Source organism: Melanerpes formicivorus, unplaced genomic scaffold (assembly GCF_026170545.1).
Source record: "Melanerpes formicivorus ecotype bairdi unplaced genomic scaffold, bMelFor1.0.p_v2 SCAF_77, whole genome shotgun sequence".
Lineage (NCBI taxonomy): Eukaryota > Metazoa > Chordata > Aves > Piciformes > Picidae > Melanerpes > Melanerpes formicivorus.
In genome coordinates this window covers 1,449,888-1,473,798 of record NW_027142429.1, presented here as the reverse complement: position 1 = coordinate 1,473,798, position 23,911 = coordinate 1,449,888, and the positions used below count along the sequence as shown (strand labels likewise).

The window sequence follows — 23,911 nt, the reverse complement described above, 5'->3', positions numbered from 1 at the left end:
CGAAGCCACCACGAGCTGGGGTCCTCACTCCCTGCCCCAGCATGCCAGAGGCTGCCCTGGGGAGCATCCTCCCTGCCCTGCACAGGTTTGGCACTGTGCTGGGGCACAGAGCAGGCTGTGGGCAGTGCACAGGCACAGTCTGGGGGCAATAGTTGTGAGAGCTGGGCTGGCACTGGTGTTGGGTCAGCAGGCCTGGTCCTGAGAGCTGTGCTTGGCTTGGGAAGAGAACCCACAATGGTCTCATTGCTCTCTGCTCTCCCTGCTGACTGGTTGGGTTTGGGCCCATCCCCAGGAGGTGAAGGGGAGGAGGATCTTCCACCAGCCAGCCATGGACTGTGGTAACCTTCTCTGTGTCCAGATCTGTAGCTCTGCTACACATAGTCCCTTCAGGACTTCCCTCCAGGGGAGTGGTTGTCCCCCTGCATTCTGCACTGCTGAGGCCACTCCTGGAGTGCTGTTTAGTTTCAGGGCCCTCACTCCAAGAGGGACCTTGAGGTGCTGAGGTGAGCAATGGAGAAGCTGATGAAGGGCCTGGAGACCAGGGCTGGGGAGGAGCAGCTGAGGGAACTGGGGTTGTTTAGACTGGAGACAAGGAGGCTCAGAGGAGACCTTCTGGCTCTCTACAGCTCCCTGGAAGGAGGCTGGAGCCAGGTGGGGGTTGGGCTCTGCTCCCTAGGATCAGGTATAGACTGAGAGGAAATGGCCTCAGCATGCACCACAGAAGCTTGAGGTTGGACATCAGAAGAGAATTCACTGAAAGTGTTCTCCAAGCCTGGCACAGGCTGCCCAGGGAGGTGGTTGAATCCCCAGCCCTGAGGTGTGTAGAGCTGCAGAGCTGTGGTGCTGGGGGCCATGCTTCAGCCCCAGCCTTGGCAGAGTTAGAGAGTGGCTGGAGGGGATGAGCTCCAAGAGCTTTCCCTAGCAGGGTGTTTGTGTGGTCATGGGTTGTGACTTTGGAGTTGGTCTTTTCTGTACACAAGAGGAACTTGGGTACAAGAACAGCTGCAGAATAACCAGCACTGGCCTGCAGGGCTCAAAGGTAAACTGAGTCTGGTGGTTGCCTGTGAAGCCTGAAGCATCCTGGGGTTCATAGGCACCTAAGCTTTTGTCCACATCCTGCTTCTCATGGTGCCTCTGCCTCCTTAGACCACCTTGGGACACAAGGCCAGGCTGGGTGAGGCCTTGAGCAAGCTGGGCTGGTGGGAAGTGTCCCTGCTCATGGCAGGGGGCTTACAACCAGATGATCTTGAAGGTCCCTTCCCACCCAGAGCATTCTGTGGTTCTGTCATGTGGCCCTTGCTCATTTCAGTAGTATCACAGTGTCACAGGATCACCAAGGTTGGAAGAGACCTCGAGGATCATCGAGTCCAAGCTGTCAACACAGACCTCAGGACTAAACCATGGCACCAAGTGCCACATCCAATCCCCTCTGGAACACCTCCAGGGATGGGGACTCCACCACCTCCCTGGGCAGCACATCCCAATGGCCAACAACTCTCTCTGGGAAGAATTTTCTCCTCCCCTCTAGCCTAAACCTCCCCTGGCACAGCTTAAGACTGTGTCCTCTTGTTCTGGTGCTGGGGGCCTGGGAGAAGAGCCCAACCCCCACCTGGCTACAACCTCCCTGCAGGGAGTTGCAGAGAGCAAGAAGGTCTCCCCTGAGCCTCCTCTTCTCCAGGCTAAGCAACCCCAGCTCCCTCAGCCTCTCCTCACAGGGCTGTGCTCCAGACCCCTCCCCAGCTTTCTTGCCCTTCTCTGGACACCTTCCAGCAGCTCAACCTCCTTCCTAACCTGAGGAGCCCAGAACTGGACACAGGACTCAAGGTGTGGCCTAACCAGTGCAGTGTACAGGGGCAGAATGACCTCCCTGCTCCTGCTGGCCACACTGTTCCTGATGCAGGCCAGGATGCCATTGGCCCTCTTGGCTGCCTGGGCACACTGCAGCCTCATGTTCAGCCTACCATCAACCAGCACCCCCAGGTCCCTCTCTGCCTGGCTGCTCTCAGCCACTCTGCCCCCAGCCTGTAGTACTGCCTGGGGTTGCTGTGGCCAAAGTGCAGCACCTGGCACTTGGATGTGTTCAATCTCCTGCCCTTGGCCTCTGCCCCTCTGTCCAGCCTGGCAAGGTCCTTCTGCAGAGCCTCTCTACCCTCCAGCAGATCAACTCCTGCCCCCAGCTTGCTGTCATCTGCACATTTACTGCTGATGGACTCAATGCCTTCATCCAGATCATCAGTGAAGATGTTAAAGAGTACAGGGCCCAGCACTGCTCCCTGGGGCACAGCACTGGTGCCTGGCTGCCAGCTGGCTGTGGCACCATTCACCACCACTCTCTGGGCTCAGCCTCCAGCCAGTTCCTAACCCAGCTCAGAGAGCTGCTGTCCCAGCCAGGGGCTGACAGCTTGGCCAGGAGTTTGCTGTGGGGGATGGTGGCAAAGGCCTTGCTGAGGTCCAGGCAGACCACATCCACAGCCTGCCCCACATCCAGCAGGCATCACCTGGGCATGGAAGGAGCTCAGGTTGGTGAGGCAGGACCTGCCCTTCCTAACTCCATGCTGGCTGGGCCTGAGCCCTTGGCCTCCAGAGTGACTCTTTCACAACCCCAGGATATCAGAACTGCTTGGCCTGAGCTTTGATGAGACATTTCCCTTTGGGCTCTGCCTAAGCATGGGAAAGTTCAGCCTGGGAGGGGACTGGCTTGACAAAAGCAGGGAAAGGTTGGGAGTGAGGATGTGGTCTGGAGTGGGCCTTGCAGCTTCCTGTGTTGGGGGCATGGTGCTGATGGCCCTGCATGTGCACCACGTCCTGAGGGCTGTGAATGCCAGCCCCTGGCATCCAAACCTTCCAAAGCAAGGTTCTCTTGCCCACACCTGACAGATCCAGGGTCTGAGGGCTTTGATGCTCTGACTGAGGGGGTAAGAGACCTGGAAGTGGTTGTGCTGCTGTTAATTTAAGGTTAATGAAGAACTTTTAGCATCTTTGCTGCACCAGGGGAGGTTCAGGCTGGAGGTGAGGAAGAAATTCTTCCCAGCAAGAGAGATTGGCCATGGGAATGTGCTGCCCAGGGAGGTGGTGGAGTCCCCATCCCTGGAGGTGTTTAGGAAGAGCCTGGATGAGGCCCTTGGTGCCATGGTTGAGTTGACCAGATGGTGCTGGGTGATAGGTTGGACTGGATGATCTTGAAGGCCTTTTCCAACCTGGTTAATTCTCCCCTCCCCTCCCCTCCCCTCCCCTCCCCTCCCCTCCCCTCCCCTCCCCTCCCCTCCCCTCCCCTCCCCTCCCCTCCCCTCCCCTCCCCTCCCCTCCCCTCCCCTTCCCTCCCCTCCCCTCCCCTTCCCTCCCCTCCCCTCCCCTCCCCTCCCCTCCCCTCCCCTCCCCTCCCCTCCCCTCCCCTCCCCTCCCCTCCCCTCCCCTCCCCTCCCCTCCCCCTCCCCTTCCCTCCCCTTCCCTCCCCTTCCCTCCCCTTCCCTCCCCTTCCCTCCCCTTCCCTCCCCTTCCCTCCCCTTCCCTCCCCTTCCCTCCCCTTCCCTCCCCTTCCCTCCCCTTCCCTCCCCTCCCCTCCCCTTCCCTTCCCTTCCCCTCCCTTCCCCTCCCCTCCCCTCCCCTCCCCTTCTGTTTCATTCCATTCCATTTCTTGATTACTTTTGCTCATTCAGATTTGAGGCCACAGCTTGAGTGCTGGGTTCAGCTCTGGGTGCTACAGAGCAAGAAAGACCTTGAGGTGCTGGAGGGTGTCCAGAAAAGAGCAACAAGGCTGGGGAGAGGTTTGGAGGGCATCACATGAGGAGCAGCTGAGGGAGCTGCTATTGTTTAGTCTGAAGAAGAGGAGGCTCAGGGCAGGCCTCATTGCTCTCTGCAGCTCCCTGGAAGGAGGTTGCAGTGGGGGCGTGGGGTTGGGCTCTTCTCCCAAGTATCTCACTGGTGATAGGACCTGAAATTGTGCCAGGGGAGGCTTAGGTTGGAGGTGAGGAAAAATGTGTGCTCCAAGAGTGAAGGGATCCATCCAGAGGGAGCTGGACAGGCTGGAGAGGTGGGCACAAGCCAACCTCAGGAGCTTCAACAAGACCAAGGGCAGGGTCCTGCAGCTGGGTGGAGGCAATCCCAGGCACAAATCCAGGCTGGGCAGGGACTGGCTGGAAAGCAGCCCTGAGGAGAGAGCCTTGGGGGTGCTGGGGGAGGAGAAGCTCACCAGGAGCTCTCAGTGTGCACTTGCAGCCCAGAAAGCCAACCAGAGCCTGGGCTGCAGCAGGAGAAGTGTGGCCAGCAGGGCAAGGGAGGTGATTCTCCCCCTCTGCTCAGCTCTGGGGAGACCCCACCTGGAGTCCTGCCTTCAGCTCTGGAGCCCCTATGGCAAGAGGGATTGTGGAGGTGCTGGAAGGTGTCCAGAGCAGGGCCAGGAGGATGAGCAGAGGGCTGGAGCTGCTCTGCTGTGAGGACAGACTGAAGGAGTTGGGGCTGTTCAGTCTGGAGAAGAGAAGGCTCCCAGGTGACCTCATTGTGGCCTTCCAGGATCTGAAGGGGGCTCCAGGAAGGCTGGGGAGGGACTGCTCAGGATCTCAGGCAGTGATAGGACTAGGGGGAATGGAATGAAGCTGGAGGTGGGGAGATTGAGGCTGGAGGGGAGGAGGAAGTTCTTCCCCATGAGAGTGGTGAAGCCCTGGAATGGGTTGTGCAGGGAGGTGGTCGAGGCCCCAGCCCTGGAGGTGTTTAAGGCCAGGCTGGCTGAGGCTGTGGCCAGGCTGATGTAGTGTGGGGTGTCCCTGCCCATGGCAGGGGGGTTGGAACTGGATGATCCTTGTGGTCCTTTCCAACCCTGACTGATTCTATGATACTATGATTGGCAGAGGCTGCCCAGGGAGGTGATGGAGTCCCCATGCCTGGAGGGGTTGAAGAAAGCTGTGGCTGTGGCACTTGGGGCCATGGTTTAGTGGCCATGGTGGGGTTGGGTTGATGTTGGACTGGGTGATCTTAGAGGCCTTTTCCAACCCAACCACTTCTGCCTGGAGGGGTTCAGGAAATGTGTGGCTTTGGTGCTTCAGGATCTAGTGGAGTGGTGGTGGCAGCTGAGGTGCAGTTGGACTCAGTGACCTTGAAGGCCTTTTCCCACCCTCAGTGATTCTGTGCTTTACAAACCCAGTATCTCCTGGAAGTAAACATTAGCCTTTTTAGTTCCTTGTACTTTTGGGGGGCTAACAGAGCACAGGATGATAGATTCATGGAGTGCTTTGGGTTGGAGGGGACCCTCGAGATCATCCAGACACCTGCCCCCAGCCCAGGTTGCTCAGGGCCTCGTCCAGCCTGGCTTTGAACACTTCCAGACTTGGAGCCTGCTCCAGTGTCTCACCACCCTCATGGGGAAGAATTGCTTCCTGTTGTCTAACCCCAATGCTGCAGCTTCCAGCTCAAGGCCTGGTTCTCCCAGCCCTTGTCCAGAGTCCCTCCCCAGCTCTCCTGGAGCCCTTCAGGTCCTGCAAGGCTGCTCTGAGGTCTGCCTGGAGCCTTCTCTTCTCCAGGCTGAGCAGCCCCACAAAGGAAGGTTCTCTGCTGAGCTGGGCAGAGCTCAGGACCCCCTTGCAGTGTTCATTGTGAGGCTGTGTCCAGCCCCCCCAGATCCATTTACAGCTTGGGGATTCCTTTTTCAGTGTTGTTATTTCATGGCTCTGCTCCCTGGGCAGAGCTCTAGAAATGGAGGTTCTTATCGTCAGGTGTTTGCATCTTAGGTAGCTGAAGTCTCTTTGGAGTGCCCTTTGCCTGCCAGCCAGGTGAATAGGTTCATCTCCCAGTTGAAACAGCCAGTGGGCTGAGACCAAGATGAAAAAGGAGGGCAGTAAGAAATCAATAAAGGAACTCAGTGCTGGGCTCTGCAGTGTGGAGAAATCTTCACAGAACAATTGCTTTGGTTGAAACCAGCACTCTGATACCATCCACTCCAACCATTCTCTAACTGCCAAGGCTGGGGCTGAGCCATGGCCTCAGCACCACAGCTCTGCCTCTGGGAAACACCTCCAGGGGTGGGGATTCAGCCTCCTCCCTGGGCAGCCTGTGCCAGGCTTTGAGAAGCCTTGCAGGGAAGAAGTTTCTTCTAATGTCCAGCTTAAACCTCCCCTGGGGCAGCCTGAGGCTGCTTCCTCTTGTCCTGTTTGTTGTTACAAGGGAGCAGAGCCCAAGCCCCAGCTGGCTCCAGCCTCCTCTCAGGGAGCTGCAGAGAGCAATGAGGTCTCCCTCAGCCTCCTCTTCTCCAGCCTGAACACCCCCAGCTCCCTCAGCTGCTCCTCCCCAGCCCTGTTCTCCAGACCCTTCCCCAGCTTGGTTGCCCTTCTCTGGACCTGCTCCAGCCTCTCAATGTCCTTCTTGGAGTAAGGAGTCCAAACCTCTGCTATGGACACAAACCCCTACCATGCAGAGTCCTACCATGCTCCAGTCCTCAGTTTCCTTGGAGTGAGAGGCCCAAAACTGAACCCAAGACTCAAGCTGTGGCCTCCCCAGTGCCCACCACAGGAGGGCAATCCCTGCCCTGCTCCTGCTGCCACACCATTGCTGCTCCAGGCCAAGCTGCTGGTGGCCTTCTTGGCCACTGGGCACCCCCTGGCTCATCCCCAGCCACTGTCACCCAGCACCCCCAGGCCTTTCTCTGCTGGGCACTTTCCAGCCCCTCCCCTCCCAGCTTGGAGCACTGCAGGAGGTTGTTGTGACCCAAGTGCAGGACCAGCCTCTGGCCTTCTGGATTTCCAAGAAGGTTTCTGTATCCTTCCTGCCTTTCCTCAGTGCAGGTTTGTTCTTTGTGAAGTTTCATGGAGTCAGGATCTCTTCTGCAGTGCTGCAGAGTCATTCACCTCTCCCTTTTCCTTCCCACTTGGGACACTAGACAGTGGGCTAGGAATTGGCTGGAGGGCCGGGCCCAGAGAGTGGTGGTGAATGGTGCCACAGCCAGCTGGCAGCCAGGCACCAGTGGTGTGCCCCAGGGATCAGTGCTGGGCCCTGTGCTCTTTAACATCTTCATTGATGATCTGGATGAGGGCATTGAGTCAGTCATCAGCAAGTTTGCAGCTGACACCAAGTTAGGAGCAGATGTTGGTCAGTTAGAGGGCAGAAAGGCTCTGCAGAGGGACCTTGCCAGGCTGGACAGATGGGCAGAGGCCAACAGGATGGCATTCAACAAGTCCAAGTGCCAGGGGTTGCACTTTGGCTACGGCAACCCCATGCAGAGCTACAGGCTGGGGGCAGAGTGGCTGAGAGCTGCCAAACAGAGAGGGACCTGGGGGTGCTGATTGACAGCTGCCTGAACATGAGCCAGCAGTGTGCCCAGGGGGCCAAGAGGGCCAATGGCATCCTGGCCTGCATCAGGAAGAGTGGCCAGCAGGAGCAGGGAGGTCATTGTGCCCCTGTACTCTGCTTTGGTTAGGCCACACCTGGAGTCCTGTGTCCAGTTCTGGGCTCCTCAGTTTAAGAAGGACGTTGAGAGACTTGAAGGTGTCCAGAGAAGGGCAACAAGGCTGGGGAGGGGTCTGGAGCACAGCCCTGTGAGGAGAGGCTGAGGGAGCTGGGGTTGCTTAGCCTGGAGAAGAGGAGGCTCAGGGGTGACCTCATTGCCCTCTACAACTCCCTCAGGGGTGGTTGTGGCCAGGAAGGGGTTGGTCTCTACTCCCAGGCAGCCAGCACCAGAACAAGAGGACACAGTCTCAAGCTGTGCCAGGGGAGGTTTAGACTCGAGGTGAGGAGAAAGTTCTTCACTGACAGAGTCATTGGTCATTGGGATGTGCTGCCCAGGGAGGTGGTGGAGTCCCCATCCCTGGAAGTGTTCCAGAGGGGATTGGATGTGGCACTTGGTGCCATGGTTTAGTCATGGGGTCTGTGTTGATAGGTTGGACTCGATGATCCTCGAGGTCCTTTCCAACCTAAGTTATACTGTGAGACTGTGAGACTGTGTATTCCATCTGAATTCCCATCTGGAAATCACAGCAGGGACAGAGTTGACAGTGGTGGACAGATGAGTAGGGAAAAGTCAGGATGAGCTTTGCTTTTCCTTTCTGAACCTCTCAGTGCTCCCTCATCTCCCCTCAGCAGCTGTGTTAACAGCCAGCAGCATCTTCCCAGCCAGCTGGGCTGCAAAAGGAGGGTCAAAGAAAGCAGCCTGGGCTGGGTGCTGTGCATGACCCCACAGCAAGGCTGAGCTGAGCTTTTCACTTCAGACAGACATCAGCATCCTTCTTGAGAGAGGAGAGAAGGCTTCCTGCATCAGCAGCTTCATCATGGACAAGGGACAAGGGTCAGGGCTGGGCTGGTCACCAGCCAGAGGCTCTCTGTGAACTCCTCTGCTTCCCAGACAGAAGGGAAAGGGAAGGAGGGAGAGAGACTGATGGGGTGGGAAAGAGACTGAGCCAGCTGGGATGGGAATGGGAGCAATCCAATGGAGCAGAGGCAGACACAAACCAATGTGGAGCCCAACCCCTGCTGGCAGTGATGGCATCATTGGCACCACTGATGCTGGGGGCAGGCACTGGGAAGTGCCAGACTGGACTCAGCAGCAGCTGGGAACTGGATTCAGGATCAGAGGCAGAACAGAGCCCTCCTGGGACACTGGGCAGTGAAGAAGAGGTTTGACCCTGGTGATCCCTCAGCTTCTCCTGCAGATGCCCTCCATGGGCTGCAATCCCTTGCTGGGCAGCTGAGGGTCACCTAGAATCACAGAATCATAGAATCAATAAGGTTGGAAAAGACCTCAGAGATGATCAAGTCCAACCTGTCACCCAAGACCTCCTGACTACTAGACCATGGCACCAAGTGCCACATCCAATCCCCTCTTGAACACCTCCCCAGATCATTCTTTTGCTATATAAATATCCCTGCTTGAAATCACCAAATCATTGTTTTCCTGTAAATATCCCTGCCTGAAATCACCAACTCCATTCTTTTGCTATAAATAATCTCAGGACCCTGCTGCAGGAGGTGGTGACACAGCAAGAGGTGGTGGCCCTTGGCCAAGGGGCTTCACTCAGGGCGGTGGTGACGGAGCAGGGGTGCTGAAGGGGGTCTGTGCCCCGGCTGGGGGTTCGTGCCCCGTGCCTGTGTCCCAGCTGGGCTCTTCCCCACCCAGCTGGGCTGCTGGTGGAAACCAAAGCTGAGGACACCTCAAATCAGTGGGCATTGCAGGGCCCTTCCCTGGGAGCTGGATATCCTAATTGGGCTCTAATGAATCCTGTGCTCTGGCTCCGTTCCGCAGCGCAGCTCCCCATCGTCACCTCCCTGCGCTGGGAGGGAGCTGGGTCTCTCCTCCCCGTCAGGAGGGGATGGGATCTTGCCTCGGAAACTCGGGAGCCTGCCCTGATGGGGCGGATCTGGGGGGTGGGAAACTGAGGCAGGAGGCTGAGTCTGAACTGGGAACGGGGCCTGGAGCCAGGGCGTGGGGTTGGTTGGGAAACCTCAACTGGGATGGCAGCTTCCAGCCCCGTGGAGCAGATCCCGTCTGGGATCTGAGCTCTGCGTGGATCTCCTGGGCTTGAGAACCACAGAATGGGTTGGGCTGTAAGGGACCTTCAAAGGTCACCTTGTCCAGCCTCCCTGTAGTGAGCAGAGACATCTTCAAGTTGAGGGTCTGAGGGTCTCAGCTCCTGGTAGCCAATAACTGAACCCCAAACTGCTCTTTGACCTGGGAGCAAAGAGCCAGGTCAGAGAACAACCTCTGTCCCTGTCCTGTCCTCTCCTCCCTGCAGATGCCACCTCTGCCTTCCTGCACCCCAGGGTGGGGCACGAGCTGTGGCAGTGCCCTTGGTCCCAGGCAGAGCCTTTCTGCAGCCCAGCCCTGGGCAGGAGCTCTCCTCACCAGCTTCTGCCTGCCAGGAGCAGCTCCTGGCTGTGCCAACCTGCCCTGAGCTGCAGAAAATGCCTCAGGGAGCAGAGCCTGAGCTGGGCAAGGACAGCACTGAGCAGGATCAGTTCTGGTCTGGCTCAGACCAGCACAAGAAGTTAACCATGCAAGGCTGAGGCTGCCCGTGGGTAAGCTGCTGGTAGCAGCACCTCAGCCTGCTCTGCCCAGCAGCCTTTAGGTTCCCTTTACAGTTTGACTAACAGAGAAGCCAGCAGTGCCCTGAAGTGACAGAGAGTGAAGAGGTGTGGAAGTGATCTGCTGCTGGGCATTGTGTTGTCTGCTGTGGCTGAGCTGTGCTGTAGAGCCTGCCTGGCCTGGGTCTTGACAGGGCCAAGATGATCAGCTGGGAGGTGATGAGAGCAGCACTGCAGAGAAGGACTTGGGGGTGCTGGGGGGGAGAAGCCAGACAGGAGCCAGCAATGGGCACTGGCAGCACAGAAGGCCAAGGGCAGCCTTGGGCTGCCCTTGGCCTTCTGTGCTGCCAGTGCCCATTGCCAGAGATGGAGAGAGAGGATCCTGCCCCTCTGCTCTGCTCTGGGGAGACCTCACCTGCAGGGCAGGGTCCAGCTCTGGGACCCCCAGCACAGGAAGGACCTGGACCTGCTGGAGAGGGTCCAGAGGAGGCCACTGAAATGACCTGGACCTGCTGGAGAGGGTCCAGAGGAGGCTGCAGAACCTCTGCTGTGGGGCCAGGCTGGGAGAGCTGGGGCTGTGCAGCCTGGAGAAGAGAAGGCTCCAGGGAGACCTTAGAGCTGCATCTCAGTATCTGCAGGGGGGCTGCAGGCAGGCTGGGGAGGGACTGTTCAGAAGGGGCTGTGGGGATAGGAGGAGAGGCAATGGTTTGAAAGTGGAGCAGGGCAGAGTTAGGTTGGACATCAGGAGGAAGTTCTGCACAGTGAGGCTGGGGAGAGCCTGGCACAGGCTGCCCAGGGGGGTGATTGAGGCTCTGTCCCTGCAGACATTCAAGCTCAGACTTGGGCAGCCTCATCTGGTTGGAAGTGTCCCTGCTGCCTGCAGGGGGGTTGGCCAGGATGACCTTTGAGGCTCCCTTCCACCCTAGGGCAATGTGTGGCTCTGTGGTGATGCTCATGTTGGGTTGTTTCCACTTCACATTGCTGATATCTGCTGCCTCTGTGGGTGTTAGCTGTGGGAGAAGGAAACTGCCTGGTGTGTAACATCCTGCAGACACCTGGGGACTCTCTTCTCTCTCATCATCCAGTGAGCAGCACCCAAAACACCTTCTCCCAGCAGTGTGTTACTGACAGTGGCCCAGAGTGGCCATCAGCCTGCTCTGAGCAAGAGCAATGCATCTGAAAGATCCAGTTAGGATGTTCCCCCTCTGGAGGGAATTCCCTGCTAGTCTGGCATCAGGTTTGCAAACTGGAGGGATCACATCCAGCCCTGCTGTTCAGTCCCCAGCCTGCTGATGTGTTCAGCTGATGTGGTTTGGATGAGGGATCACAGACTTAGAGCCTTCCCTGGCCAGCTCTTGAGAGCAGCTTAACCAAGGCTGCAGGCTGAAGCCAGCCCTGGAGCTACTGAGTGCATCTGCAGCAGCTCTTCCTAGGAGCTGAGCTCTGAAATGCTTCTGGGAGAAACCCAGCAAGAGCCTGTGGCTCCCTGGCCTCACCTGTCACAGCCTCTGCTCACTGGAAGGACAAGGGAGGGGATTCTGCCCCTCTGCTCTGCTCAGCCCCCACCTGCAGCACTGCCTCCAGCTCTGGGGCCCCCAGCACAAGAAGGACCTGGAGCTGCTGGAGAGGCTCCAGAGGAGGCCACAGAGATGATCAGAGGGCTGCAGACCCTCCCCTGTGGGGCCAGGCTGGGAGAGTTGGGGCTGTGCAGCCTGGAGAAGAGAAGGCTCCAGGCAGACCTCAGAGCAGCCTTGCAGGACCTGAAGGGCTCCAGGAGAGCTGGGGAGGGACTCTGGCCAAGGGCTGGGAGTGCCAGGCTGAGGAACAATGGCTTTGAGCTGGGAGAGGAGAGACTGAGAGTGGAGAGGAGGAAGAAATTGTTGAGAGTGAGGCTGGGGAGACTCTGGCACAGGCTGCCCAGGGAGGCTGTGGCTGCCTCCTGCCTGGGGGTGTTGAAGGCCAGGCTGGATGAGGCCTTGAGCAAGCTGGGCTGGTGGGAGGTATCCCTGCCCATGGCAGGGGGTTGGCACTGGGTGATCTTGAAGGTCCCTTCCAACCCAAGCCACGGGAGGGTGCTGTGAGGGTGAGCTGGGCCCAGCATGTTTGGCTGCTTTGGATGGGGTTGTGCGATGACCTCGCTCTTGGCAGCTTGCAGCCTCAGGTCCCTCCTTTGCCAAGCATGGAAGGCTTCATTCTGGGTTCAGCCAGTGTGTGCCTGTGTGTCTCCTGTGGTCCTGACAGAGGCCCAGTGCCTGTGGGGAGGAAGAGCCTGCCCTGAGGGAAGGCATTTCCCTAAGGCTGGGTTAGGAGCTGGCCTGTGCTGCTGTGTGAGGCCTCCTCTCCTTTCCAGATGTCTGCATTTTATTGTTATTTAATCCTTGCTAATGTAACTCTGGATCCTTTAATCCCCTTAAGGGGTTGCTGCTGACTTTGGGCTCAGTCCTGCTCCCTTTGCAAGGAGTTTTGCCATTTGACACCTTGAGGTTGAGCTCCGATGGAGACTGCAGCTGGTTGTGCTGGCAGCTCTCTGCCTGGCTGTGAGATGCAGCTGTAAAGCTCCTGACTCTGAGACCACACTTGAAGTGAGCAGTGTCTGCACAGCTGCATTCTGCCTCTCTCCAAGTGCCAGGCCAGCATCTAGAAGGCAGCTGCTGGAGGTGCCAGCGGGCTTGGCCGAGGGAGCTGTCCTGGGCGGGGGTGTCCTGCAGCTTAGGAAGCCATAAACATCTTCCTTTCCATCTAGGTGCCCCTCTGGCTGCGGGAAGGGAGAAGAAGCCTCTCTCCAGAGCTGTCTTTGTGCTGCCCTGGGTGGAAACCACAGAAGCAAGTGAGGGTCCCAGATGTTTTTACTCCCTGCTGTGCCGTAAGGAAGCAGGAGCCGCACTGTGAAGCCTCTGGGGAGGCTGCTCAGGATCTGTGCTCTGGACACAAAGGTGTTTGCCAGTGGCAAGCAGCACATACCTCAGACCATGCCAGCCTGTGCTCCTCCTTGGCCCCAGCTGGTTTAGTCGTGGTGGCTGTGGCTCTTCCTGAATGCTGGAGCTGCTGGTGGCTCCTTCCAGTGAGGCAGAGAGGCCAGGGAGGACGCTGCTGTCCTCCTGTGCTGCTCCACAGCCACTCACCAGCTCCAGACCCCTGCTTGTCACCTGCAGCACTCCAGACCTGCCAGCAGGGTTTCAGGAAGCAGCTGAGGGATGTGAAACTGAGCAGCAGAGCGTCTCATGAGCTGTCCTGAGATCCCCTGGCTGTGGCTGGAGGGGTGATGCTGATGCTTGGCTGTCACATGAGCCTCACTCAGCCTGTTTGGGGACAGCAATGTCACAGGCTCAGAGCAGTGACAGACTCTTGTGTTGCAGTGGCCTTAAGATATCCATCCCTTGCCCTTCCAGAGGTGCTGCTGGGCTTTATGAGCTGTTTGGGGAACCCTGGTACCCCGAGGTGAGGCAGGAATGTGCAGTTCCTGGAGTCTGGTGCTTCCTTTGCCATCCTCCAGCCTTGTGGTGTGCCTGTGCCAACCTGAGCAGGGAGCAGGCCAAGCAGTGCTGCCCTCTCTGCCTTCACTTTTCTTGATGGGGACCTGGTACACTGCTGGATTTCAGGAACAGCTCAGCAGGCTGTGGCAGTCTGTCTGCATTCAGCAGTTGTAGCCTTCCATGTATGGAGGCTGCCCCTGCTAGGCTCTGCTTCTGCAGTGCTCTCCCAGAGCATCTCTTGGGATTCAAGGGTACCTGCAGAGTGCCCAGCTGCTGTGAGAGCTTCTCTACTGAGCAGCTTCTGGGGCTTCTTCTCTTTAAGAGGTCAGTCTGGATTCTGGGTCACAGTGGGAATTGTTCTTCACCTTGGAGAAGTCCTTAAGAAGCCCCCAGAGCCTGCTCTGGAGCCCCCAGCGTGCTGGCCCCTTGGTGGGATCTGCTGCCTGCTGCACACAGCTCTGCAGCCTGGAGGGAACTCCTTTGCACCCAGGTCTTGTGGGCTCAGATTGCTGCAGTTAGGAAGGTAGGAAAAGTGATCTGGATTCCTAGCTGGGGAGAGAGAATTCCTGACCCTGCAACACATTCCTCAGTGCTGCCCTTCCCTGCTTGGGTTTCTAGAGCAGGAGCCACTGGGGCCCTAAGGAAAGCAGCTGCTGCTGCCTGCCACTGCTGGGAACATGTTCTCAGATTCACAGATGCCCTTGGGTTGGAAGGGACCTCAGAGAGCATCCAGTGCCACCCCCCTGCCATGGGCAGGGACCCCTCCCACCAGCCCAGCTTGCTCAAGGCCTCAGCCAGCCTGGCCTGAAACACCTCCAGGCAGGAGGCAGCCACAGCCTCCCTGGGCAGCCTGTGCCAGAGCCTCCCCAGCCTCACTCTCAACAACCTCTTCCTCCTCTCCACTCTCAGTCTCTCCTCTCCCAGCTCAAAGCCATTGTTCCTCAGCCTGGCACTCCCAGCCCTTGTCCAGAGTCCCTCCCCAGCTCTCCTGGAGCCCTTCAGGTACTGGCAGGCTGCTCTGAGGTCTCTTTTTCTCTTGTATATAAGGTCTGATTTCCTCTTCTGGATCATCCCATCCTCTGCCCTCATTCTGCCAGGCAGAACAAAGGGATCCTTCCTTCAGTGCTGTTCTGTGCTCAGCTGACAGGGGCAGTGCTGCAGGCTGCAGTGGGGCCTGCTTACAGAGGTCCATCTGCACCCCAAGGTGTCTGTTAGCAGAAGATGGTAGCCCCAGCAAGCTGACAAGTGATTGATTTTCCTCTTGCTTTGCTGTGAACCAAAGACATTCCTTGTCCCCAGCTGGACCTGGACAAACTCAGAAGCATCCTAAGCTCTTTGCAGCATCTGTCTGTCCTCCCCCCATAGCTGTGCTGAAGAGGGGCTGTTGTCACTGGGATGAGGAGAGGGGGTCTGGGGTATGTGGAACCAGGCTCCATCAGCCCTCAGCTCATTGAGCACCTTGTGTCCTGCCTGCTTTGGGTTGTTGGTTCTCTTTGGGCTTGTTGTAAGGTGGCCATAGGGGATGTGGGGTGCAGGTAAGCAGCAGCAGTGGGAGCCAAGAGAGGGTGAGCAGGGAGGCACATCCAGGCCCTGCTGTAGTTGGCACACTAAGAATCTAATGTGTTGGCTCTGTGTCAGCATCCTGACCAGTCCTTGCTGTAGCCCTGAACTTCCACAGGGGATTTCAGCAGGGCCTGCTGCTCCTTGCTGGCAGCTCTGCTGGAGGCTGTGCTGCAGAGCTGCCTGCACAGGTAATAAGAGCTCAGAACATGCCCCAAGCCATGCAGAGAGGGGCAGGCAGGGCTCTCTGAGAAGCAGGGGGTGCCTCTGTGCCTCAGAGCCCTGCCAGAGCAGGGGGGGTGAGTGTAAGTGCAGGAGGTGTCTGCCTGAGCAGGCTGTGCCTCAGGGTTTCTAACCTGGCCTCTCTTCTTCTCCCTGCAGACAATTTTAGGTACACCTGTGACATTTGTGGGAAAAAATATAAGTATTATAGCTGTTTCCAAGAGCACAGAGACCTGCATGCCGTGGATGGTGAGTACTGCTTTGACACCCAGACACCCAGACCAGAGGGAGGAGTCTCTGGGGAAGGCAGAATGTGGCCCCTCTGCTCCTGCAGAACCCTGTCCTGCCTTCCCCAACCGCTTGGTGTCCAGGGCATGGCACAGCGCAGCTGGCTCCCCTCTGCCGGTGGAGGCAGAGTCCACAGCACTGCAGGAAGGAGCTTCCTGGGCTTGATTCTCTTTGTGTGCATCAGAAGAACCTCTCTGTGCAGGGCCCTGGCAGTGCTGGCTGTGTGCAGGTCCATGGCTAGGCTGGAGCTGAGCACCTCGAGGCCATCTGGCTGCTCGCTGGGCAAGGGTTGGTTGCCTTTTGCTTTCTGACTTCCCAGGCTTGTTGTCCTCTGTGATGGATTATGCCCATGCTGAAAGCAGGGGGGAGGGAGGGCTTGTGAGAGCTTTGCCCTCCCTGGAGGGGGATGTCCCCCTGGGAAACTAAGTCAGTCTGCTCCACTCCCCCTCCCTGTCCAGCAAGCCTACGAAAAGGAGGTCCCAGGTAAGGCTCAAACCACCACAACCTTTGGCGCCCAACGTGGGGCTCGAACCCACGACCCTGGGATGAAGAAGAGTCTCCTGCTCTGCCACCAAAAACTGTGGTGGTTGGAGCCTTAACTGGGACTCAAGAGCTCAGATGGGGGCAAGGCTGAGAATCCCTCCCCTGCTCCCTCCTCCTCTTTCCCAATAGGGAGGCAAAGAAAGGGAAGGAGCAAATCCACCAGGAAATGATTTGGGGTCAGCTTGGAAGCAGAGAGGTAAAGAGCCTTCTTTACCCAGCATATACATCCATGTATGTGTAACAATAGCAGGAAGGGTTCACAGGGGTAAGAAAGGAGGATGGGTGGATGGATGGATGGATGGATGGATGGATGGATGGATGGGGGGAAACTATGAGATACAAAAGCAGCCCTTTGCAAGGGCAGAGATGGAGCGGGGAGGAGCATGTGGCAGAGGAGCAGGGAGCCAGCAGCAGTCCTCATCCAGGCAAAGGCAGAGGCCAAGAGAGCCACTGGCTGCAGTGTCCTCCTTTGCTGGACAGGGAGGGGGAGTGGAACAGCCTGACTCATTTTCCCAGGGGGAAAACCCCCTGCAGGGAGGGCAAAGCTCTCACAAGCCTTCCCCCCCTGCTTCTAGGATGGGCATCACCCATCAGAGCAGCATGCTCCTCTGTGAGGAACCACACTGCAGGGCTGGGAAATGCTGTTTCATTTGTGCTGCTCAGAGGCAGGGCTGCACTTGTCAGTGGGCACCGAGACCCTGGGGCAGGAGCAGACAGCTTCCTCCAGAGGCACTGCTGCTTGTGGGGAGAAACAGGAGCACTAACACAGTGGCTTTGGTTGCCCCTCTTCTGCTTCCTGGGCCTCTAAAGCTCCTCAGCCCAGAGCCCACAGGTGCTCCAAACCCTCACTGTGTGTGCCACAACCTTTGAGTGCTTCTGGGCCGAGGAGGGAGGCCTGGCAGAGCTCTAGAAAGAGGCTGCTTGGAAAGCAGGAGGGTTGGAAGGGACTGGCTCAGGAAAGTGCTTTTGGCAGTAGGTGGTGTCTAAAAATATTGCTGGTTTCAAGTGGAGCCTGGGGACTTCTGAACCCTGGAAGTTCCACCTCAGCATGAGGAAACACTTGTCTGGTGTGAGGCTGCTGGAGGCCTGGAGCAGGCTGCCCAGAGAGGTTGTGGGGTCTCCTCTGGAGAGCTTCCAAACCCACCTGGCTGTGTTCCTGTGTGAGCTGCCCTGGGTGCCCCTGCTCTGGCAGGGGGCTGGACTGGATGATCTCTGGAGGTCCCTTCCAACCCCTGACCTTCTGTGATTCGGTGGCCATGCTGCAAGAACAGGCAGTGTTCTCTTGCTGGCTGCCCATGGGGAGCTGAAATCACCTTCCTGGGGCTGTGAGACCCCCGGGGGGACCTCTCTGCTTCTGCCACGGAGGTGTCTGCAGCCCTGTGCTCCAGGGAGCTCTGCCTAGGCTCCTGGCATGGCTTTGGGAACAGCTGCCACCTGAGCCTTGCCTACACACTGCTTGTCTGACGCTGCCAGGGGCTGGCTGTGTTTTAGCAGAGACCAGGTGAGGCAGCTGTGCCTCTGCACCTGTGGTCCTTGAGGACCTGCGGGCTGGGCACTCCCAGCCAGTGCTGTGTGGGTGCTGCTGGGAAGAGCAGGGCCTGGGGCACAGAGCCTGCTGCCCTCTGGGGGGTGTGGAATGCAGGAGGACAGCCAGGCCATCTGAGAGGACTTAATTGCTGTTTTGTCTCTTCCCCTCCTTCTTCTATTCTGTGTTAGTTGTTAGTGTGGAAGGGGCCCCAGCAAACCAGGCAGGTAAGCAGAGATCCTTCTTGGGCTTGATTTCACAAACCTTTCCCAGCAGTCAGCAGCTCAGGGCACAGCAGGGCTGCTGCTCCACGTGGACAAGCCAGGGCAGTTGTGTCACTGCCTGCAGCTGCAGGGGGGCTGGCCCCTGGCCCTCCTCCAGTCTCTGCAGCCAGAAGGTCAATGCCCAGCCCTAGCAGCTCCCAGGCTGTTGTTGTGCCTCCAGTCCCTCAGGCTTCTGAAAATCAACAAGCAGGTGTCTCATGGCTTTGGTGGCTGAGGGAATTGTCCAAGGCATGAATGAAAGGACTTCAGCCAGTGGGCTGGGTCTGGTTTGTTGCTGGCTGTGCTGTGGGATGGCAGAAGATCACTGGGCACTGTTGGTTAGCTCACTTGCTTGCAGACTGCACCCCCTGTGCCCACAGCAGACAGCCAGAGAGATGCCCTGGAGGACAACCAGAAAACAGGCATCAGGCTGTGCAGTGGCTTTGGTCAGGCTCTCTCTGGAGTTTTTGAACATGATACAGCTACAAAATGTGTCACTGGGCAGTCCTGGGGCAGCTGAGGAGGAGGAGGAGAGGAGACTCAGGTCAGACAGAGGGGTCGTTGGGTTGCCCTTGGTGGATCTTTGCACACAGAAGGTGTGTTTGTGTTCCTGGGCTGGCACTTGCTGCAGAGGGAGCTGTCAGTGCAGTGCCATGCAGCTGTGGAAGCAAATCCTGAGGCTGTGCTCAGCTCTCTTGCTGGTTGTGTTCTCTTGCAGACCCCTATGACCAGGCTGTCATAGCAGCAGACGAGGTGAAGGAGGAGGAGCCGGAGCCCTTCCAGAAGATTGGGCCAAGTATGAGACATGGAACAGCTTCACACGGGGCAGAGAGAGCACAAGGCTTCAGTCTGGCAGCAGCTGGAGCACCTCTAGGGAAACCAGGCAGCCCTGCCACACACAGGGCTGTTGGCTCCTTATTGGTGCTGAAAGCTAGGGTTAGGTTCACTGAACATCAACCACGGCAGCCCTGGCCCTGGGAGGTGCAGCTTTGTGCTGTTCTCTGCTCAAGAGCTCTGGGAAGAGAAGAGGTCCAGGAGGCAAACAGTCTGGCAGCCCCTGGAGAGGCTCTTGAGGTGTATTGACAGAGGAGCAAGTGTCTTGGTGGTGGTTCATCAGACAGGTCACAGTCAAACCAAGAGCAGATGTTGCCAAGCATGTCTCTGAAGCCTCCCCTGTGGCTAGCCCTGGGTTGTCCTGTGGCTTGCAGCCTGCTGCCAGCTCTGCACTCCCAGCCCTGGCACTGGTGTGTTATTGGAGGTGCCCTCAAAGCAGGGCTGAGCACAGGCAGTGCAGAGAAGCCCCTCCTGCAGGAGAGCCCTGCAGCCCCAACAGAAAGGCTCTGCAGTTCAGGCTTCAACCTGAGCTCTTGATTCCTGCCTTGGCTGCTCCTGGTGCCCACACCTCAGGCTGGCTGTAGCCAGAGACAAAAGTGTGCCAGCTGTGACACAGACCTCAGCAGTGGATTCTCTTCTTTGCTGTCACACCTGCTGTGATGTGGGGACAGCCTCCTGCAGCTGGTTCAGTTCTCCTGCACCTTTTCTGCACAGTCCATCACTCTGGACTCTGGCTCCAAGGGTTTCCTTTGCAGGGGAGGAGGCTGTGTGAATGAGGGGGCAGACACTTCCCAGGAGCATGAGGAACCTGCTCTACTTTTGTCAGCTGGCCAGTTTCTAGGCAGCTAGGCAGGGAGGGGAGGCTGTGGGAGGGTGCTGCAGTGCTTGCTGATCTTTGTTTCATCCTCACAGAAACTGGCAACTACACCTGTGAGTTCTGTGGCAAGCAGTACAAGTACTACACTCCCTACCAAGAGCATGTGGCACTGCATGCACCTATCAGTGAGTATCCTGCTGGAGAGCCAGCTCCTCACAGGCTGATTGGCAGTGGGTGGTGGGAACCAGGAGGGCTGCAGGATCCTTGTGGATGCTTCCACTGGACCTGTGGGGTGGCAGTGGGCAGGATGGAGAGGGTGTGTTGGAATCTCCTCTCAGAGGGACAGTGGGACTGGAGGTCTGGCAAGTCAGTGAACCCCTGCCAAAGGCACTCTGCCCCTGTCCCCTGGGGCTTTGATACTTTATTTGAACTGAAGGGATTTAGAAGGATCCATGCCAGGGAGGAAGCATCTTCCTTAGGAGCTTCTGAGGAAGGATTTCAGGCAGTGCATTAAAAGTGGTGTTCAGACTCCTGTGTGTTCCCTTGGCAGCTTGCTGCTGAATCACAGGCAATCCAATCCTTGTTCCAGGCAGCTCTCAGCACACTGCAGGACACTGCCATCTGCACTCTGGAGGGACCCTGCTCTGCACTCCCCAGACTAAGGGGAGCTTTTAGTGAGCAATTCAGTGCAAAATGTTAGTAAAAGGGTTGAGGACAGGCTGGGAGAGTTGGGGCTGTTCAGCCTGCAGAAGAGAAGGCTCCAGGGAGACCTTAGAGCAACCTTCCAGTACCTGAAGGGGGCTACAAGCAGGCTGCAGAGGGACTGCTCCCAAAGGCCTGCAGGGCCAGGCCCAGGGGCAATGGTTTGAAATGAGAGCAGAGCAGATTGAGATTGGATGTGAGGAACAAGTTCTGCCCCAGGAGGCTGCTGGAACACTGCAGCAGGGAGGTGGCTGAGGCCCCATCCTGGAGATACTCAAGGTGAGGCTGGACAGGGCTCTGGGCAACCTGATCCAGTGGAGGATGTCCCTGCTGGCTGCAGGGGTTGGACTGGGTGAGCTCTGGAGCTCCCTTCCGACCCAGAGCATTCTGTGACTCTGCACACTGGTTTGGGTGCTTTGAGAGGATGCAGAGAAGCTCTTTACAGCTGAACTTCTTTCCTGCCATTGCCCTGTGCTCCCCTGGGGAGGTCAGTCCCGGGTCTGCCCTGCTGCCAGTGTTCTGGCTGCTGCTGAGGATGAGCTCAGGAGCTTGGTAGGTTTCTTCAGGTGCTGCTCTGCAGCCAGCAGAGGGAGTGCACAGTCGTTGCTCCCCAGATCCAGCTTCCCTCAGGCCTTCCAGTTGTTATCAAAAGCAGCTTTGCATTTAGGCTCAGACAGAAATAAATGAGGAGCACAGTCCACAGCTAAGGTGAGTCAAGGCTTGGTGGCTCCTGACAGCTCCCAGGCAGCTTCTCTGGAGGATGGAGATGGAGCAAGGTCTTGGCAGAAGGTGTAGGGCATCAAATCCCTCTGCTGCCAGCATCACAGAGTTAGTCTCATCATCTCCCAACAGGTGTTCCTAGACATCCCTGCACCCCCAAGCTCCACCTCTTAGTTCAGGGGTTTTGGGGTCCTCAGAGGAGCCCTTGGTGGTGATGAGCAGCAGGTCAACCTCTGGTGTAGGCAGGCCCTCAGGCTCCAAGGCTTTGGTGTCTGTGGTGTAGCCCTGTGCAGAGAGCTGAGGAGCAGAGTGCTGGAAGGACTGGGCCTTAGCACATTGGTGTCTTCCTCTACTTCCTTCTCCAAGGGGATTTGTGGCTCTGGATCTCTCTCCATCCTCCCAACCATCTGCAGCAACAGGCTGCAGCTGCTGGTTCCAGTCCAGGCTCTCCAGCACAAGAGAAACACTCAACTGCTCTTCCTTCAGGGGTGGCTGCCCTCAGTGGGCCTGCAGTGGTGCACAGGCACTGCCCACCTGGCTGGGCTGCTGGGGCCTGCACTCTGGCTGCCAGGGGCCATGCTGGGAGGAGAGGGCACATTGTTCAGCATGCAGGGGGGGAAGCCATTCTTGCAGCTGCAGAGCAGGGCAGCAGTGGCTGAGATGTGCAGCTGTCTGTCCAGTTCTGCCAGCCAGGGCCAGTGGCCATGAGCCCAGCTGAGCTCAGGCCAGGGTTACATTCTCAGCAGGTCCTAACTCCCTCCCCACAAACTTCTCTTTTTCCTTTTTTTTTCAACCTCTTTTCCCCTCTCCCAGTTCCCTGCCCAGTAGGAGTCCTGACTGCCAGTGACAGAGCACTAACCCTGATCAGCAGCCAGGAGAGGGCAGGGTTAGCCCCCAGGGCAGGCTGGCATCCTCCCAGCCTTCAGCTGCTCAGGCTTTGTTCTTCCTGTAACCCCAGGGTGCTGTCAGCAGCTGTAGACACAGGACTTGTGACAGCCACAGCTGACCTTCCTCAGGCCCTGGCAGGCAGAAGTAGAGCAAAGCTGAGACTGTGTGTCTTTACCTCTGCTTGTCAGGCACATGCTGGAAAGAGAACCCTGGTGGGAGTGGGGGAGGAAACCACTTCAGCACGATCAAGTCCCCTGCCTGGGTGCAAGCTTCCCTTCTGCAGCCTGGCTGTCTGCTGCTCTGTCATCATGGACACAAATTCATTGCAAATGAGCTAAAAACAAGGACCCATCCTGCAGGGCCAGGGGGGTGACCTTGGTGAGGGCTGCAGGATGCCTGCTGCCTGGACAAGAGCTCCCTGGGGGCTTCCCAGGAGTTGTTAATGCCAAATGCCTCCTGCAGAAGCTCCCTGTTGGTAGTGGTGAGCAGAGGCTCTTCACATCCTCACAGCTGGGTTATTCCTCTTAAAACACCCTCTGCTCTGCTCTGCTCTGCTCAGCCCCCACCTGCAGCACTGCCTCCAGCTCTGGGGCCCCCAGCACAAGAAGGACCTGGAGCTGCTGGAGAGGCTCCAGAGGAGGACACAGAGATGAGCAGAGGCTGCAGACCCTCCCCTGTGGGGCCAGGCTGGGAGAGCTGGGGCTGTGCAGCCTGGAGAAGAGAAGGCTCCAGGCAGAGCTCAGAGCAGCCTTCCAGGACCTGAAGGGCTCCAGGGGGGCTGAGAGTGACAGGACAAGGGACAAGGGCTTTGACAGTGGAGCAGGGGACATTTAAGTTGTGGCTGCCTCCTGCCTGGAGGTGTTTCAGGCCAGGCTGGATGAGGCCTTGAGCAAGCTGGGCTGGGGGGAGGTGTCCCTGCCCATGGCAGGGGGTTGGCACTGGATAATCTTCAAGGTCCCTTCCACCCCAACCATTCTGTGAGTCTCTCAGTCTGTTGTGCTGTTTCTCTTGGGCTGTTCACTCTCTCCAAGCAGTGTCAGAGGCTTCCCACACACAGGGAGCTGGAGGCACATTTGTTGTCCTAGTTCTAGAAATGTCTCTGAACAGAGGGGCACAGGGGGAGGGTTCAGAGCTGTTCTCCTGTCCTCCTTCAGGCTCTGTCTGCTCTGGAAGGTGCAGCTCACACTTGCAGGGCTGTTGGGCTGCTCTTGGGTGATGTATTTAGAGCCCAGAGAAATCCAGAGGATGTGGAATGTGGATGAGCTACAAAAGCCACCAAGTGTGGGTTTCAGCTGGGTAAGTCCAGGCCCAGGAGTGTGCTCTCACCACATCTTCCTCTGGTAACTGCAGACAGCCTTGCCCAGATCCACCAGAGTCCCTGGCAGGTGGTGGGAGTGGGAGCCATGGCCCCCTTTGCATGGAAGCAGCTGCTGAGTGTTGCCTTCTTGCTCCATTCTTGTAGCTGCTGGTTCAATCCCTGTGGCCTAGACAAAGTCTGTCCTCCTGGAGGCCCTTCAGGTGACTTTTGGCATTGAAAACTCCTGGTGGTCCTCACTGTGCATGGCAGAGACACTCAGAGAGCCAGGAACTGCAGGATTTCCCCCCATGGCACAGAACCTGTCTGGAGTCAGGGACCAAAGGGCCTCTCCTGACTTGCAGGATGGGAACTCTGCCTCCTCATTCCCTCCATTACCAGCAGCCTCCTTTCCTTTGTGTTTGGTTAGCAAGACAAAGGATGTAGCTGGAGCAGGTACCACAGGGCTACCAAGCCCCTCCTCAGAGCTCTGAGTGTCACATCAGTAACCTGCTCACAAGCTCTTGGGTGCACAGGAGCAGAGGACAGCCATGCAGGTGACGCAGCCAGGCCATGGCAGTGCTCCTGGTGGGGGGGTGACACTGCTGGAGTAGGCTCAGGTACCACAGGGCTACCAAGCCCCTCCTCAGAGCTCTGAGTGTCACATCAGTGACCTGCTCACAAGCTCTTGGGTGCACAGGAGCAGAGGACAACCATGCAGGTGACCCAGACAGGCCATGGCAGTCAAACAGTGCTCCTGGCTGGGTGGGCTGATGCTGCTGG

The 23,911-nt window shown here is 57.7% G+C and overlaps 1 protein-coding gene across 1 annotated transcript in view; it reads left to right on the top strand.

Annotated features, from left to right (window-relative positions):
- The window catches only part of ZNF618 (zinc finger protein 618), an 83,996-nt gene that overhangs the window by 33,805 nt on the left and 26,280 nt on the right, over window positions 1-23,911 (top strand). Inside the window, 4 exon segments of the mRNA XM_068164196.1 lie at window positions 15,414-15,503; window positions 17,802-17,837; window positions 18,592-18,669; window positions 19,620-19,709. Of these exon segments, the coding sequence (XP_068020297.1) occupies window positions 15,414-15,503; window positions 17,802-17,837; window positions 18,592-18,669; window positions 19,620-19,709 (294 nt within the window).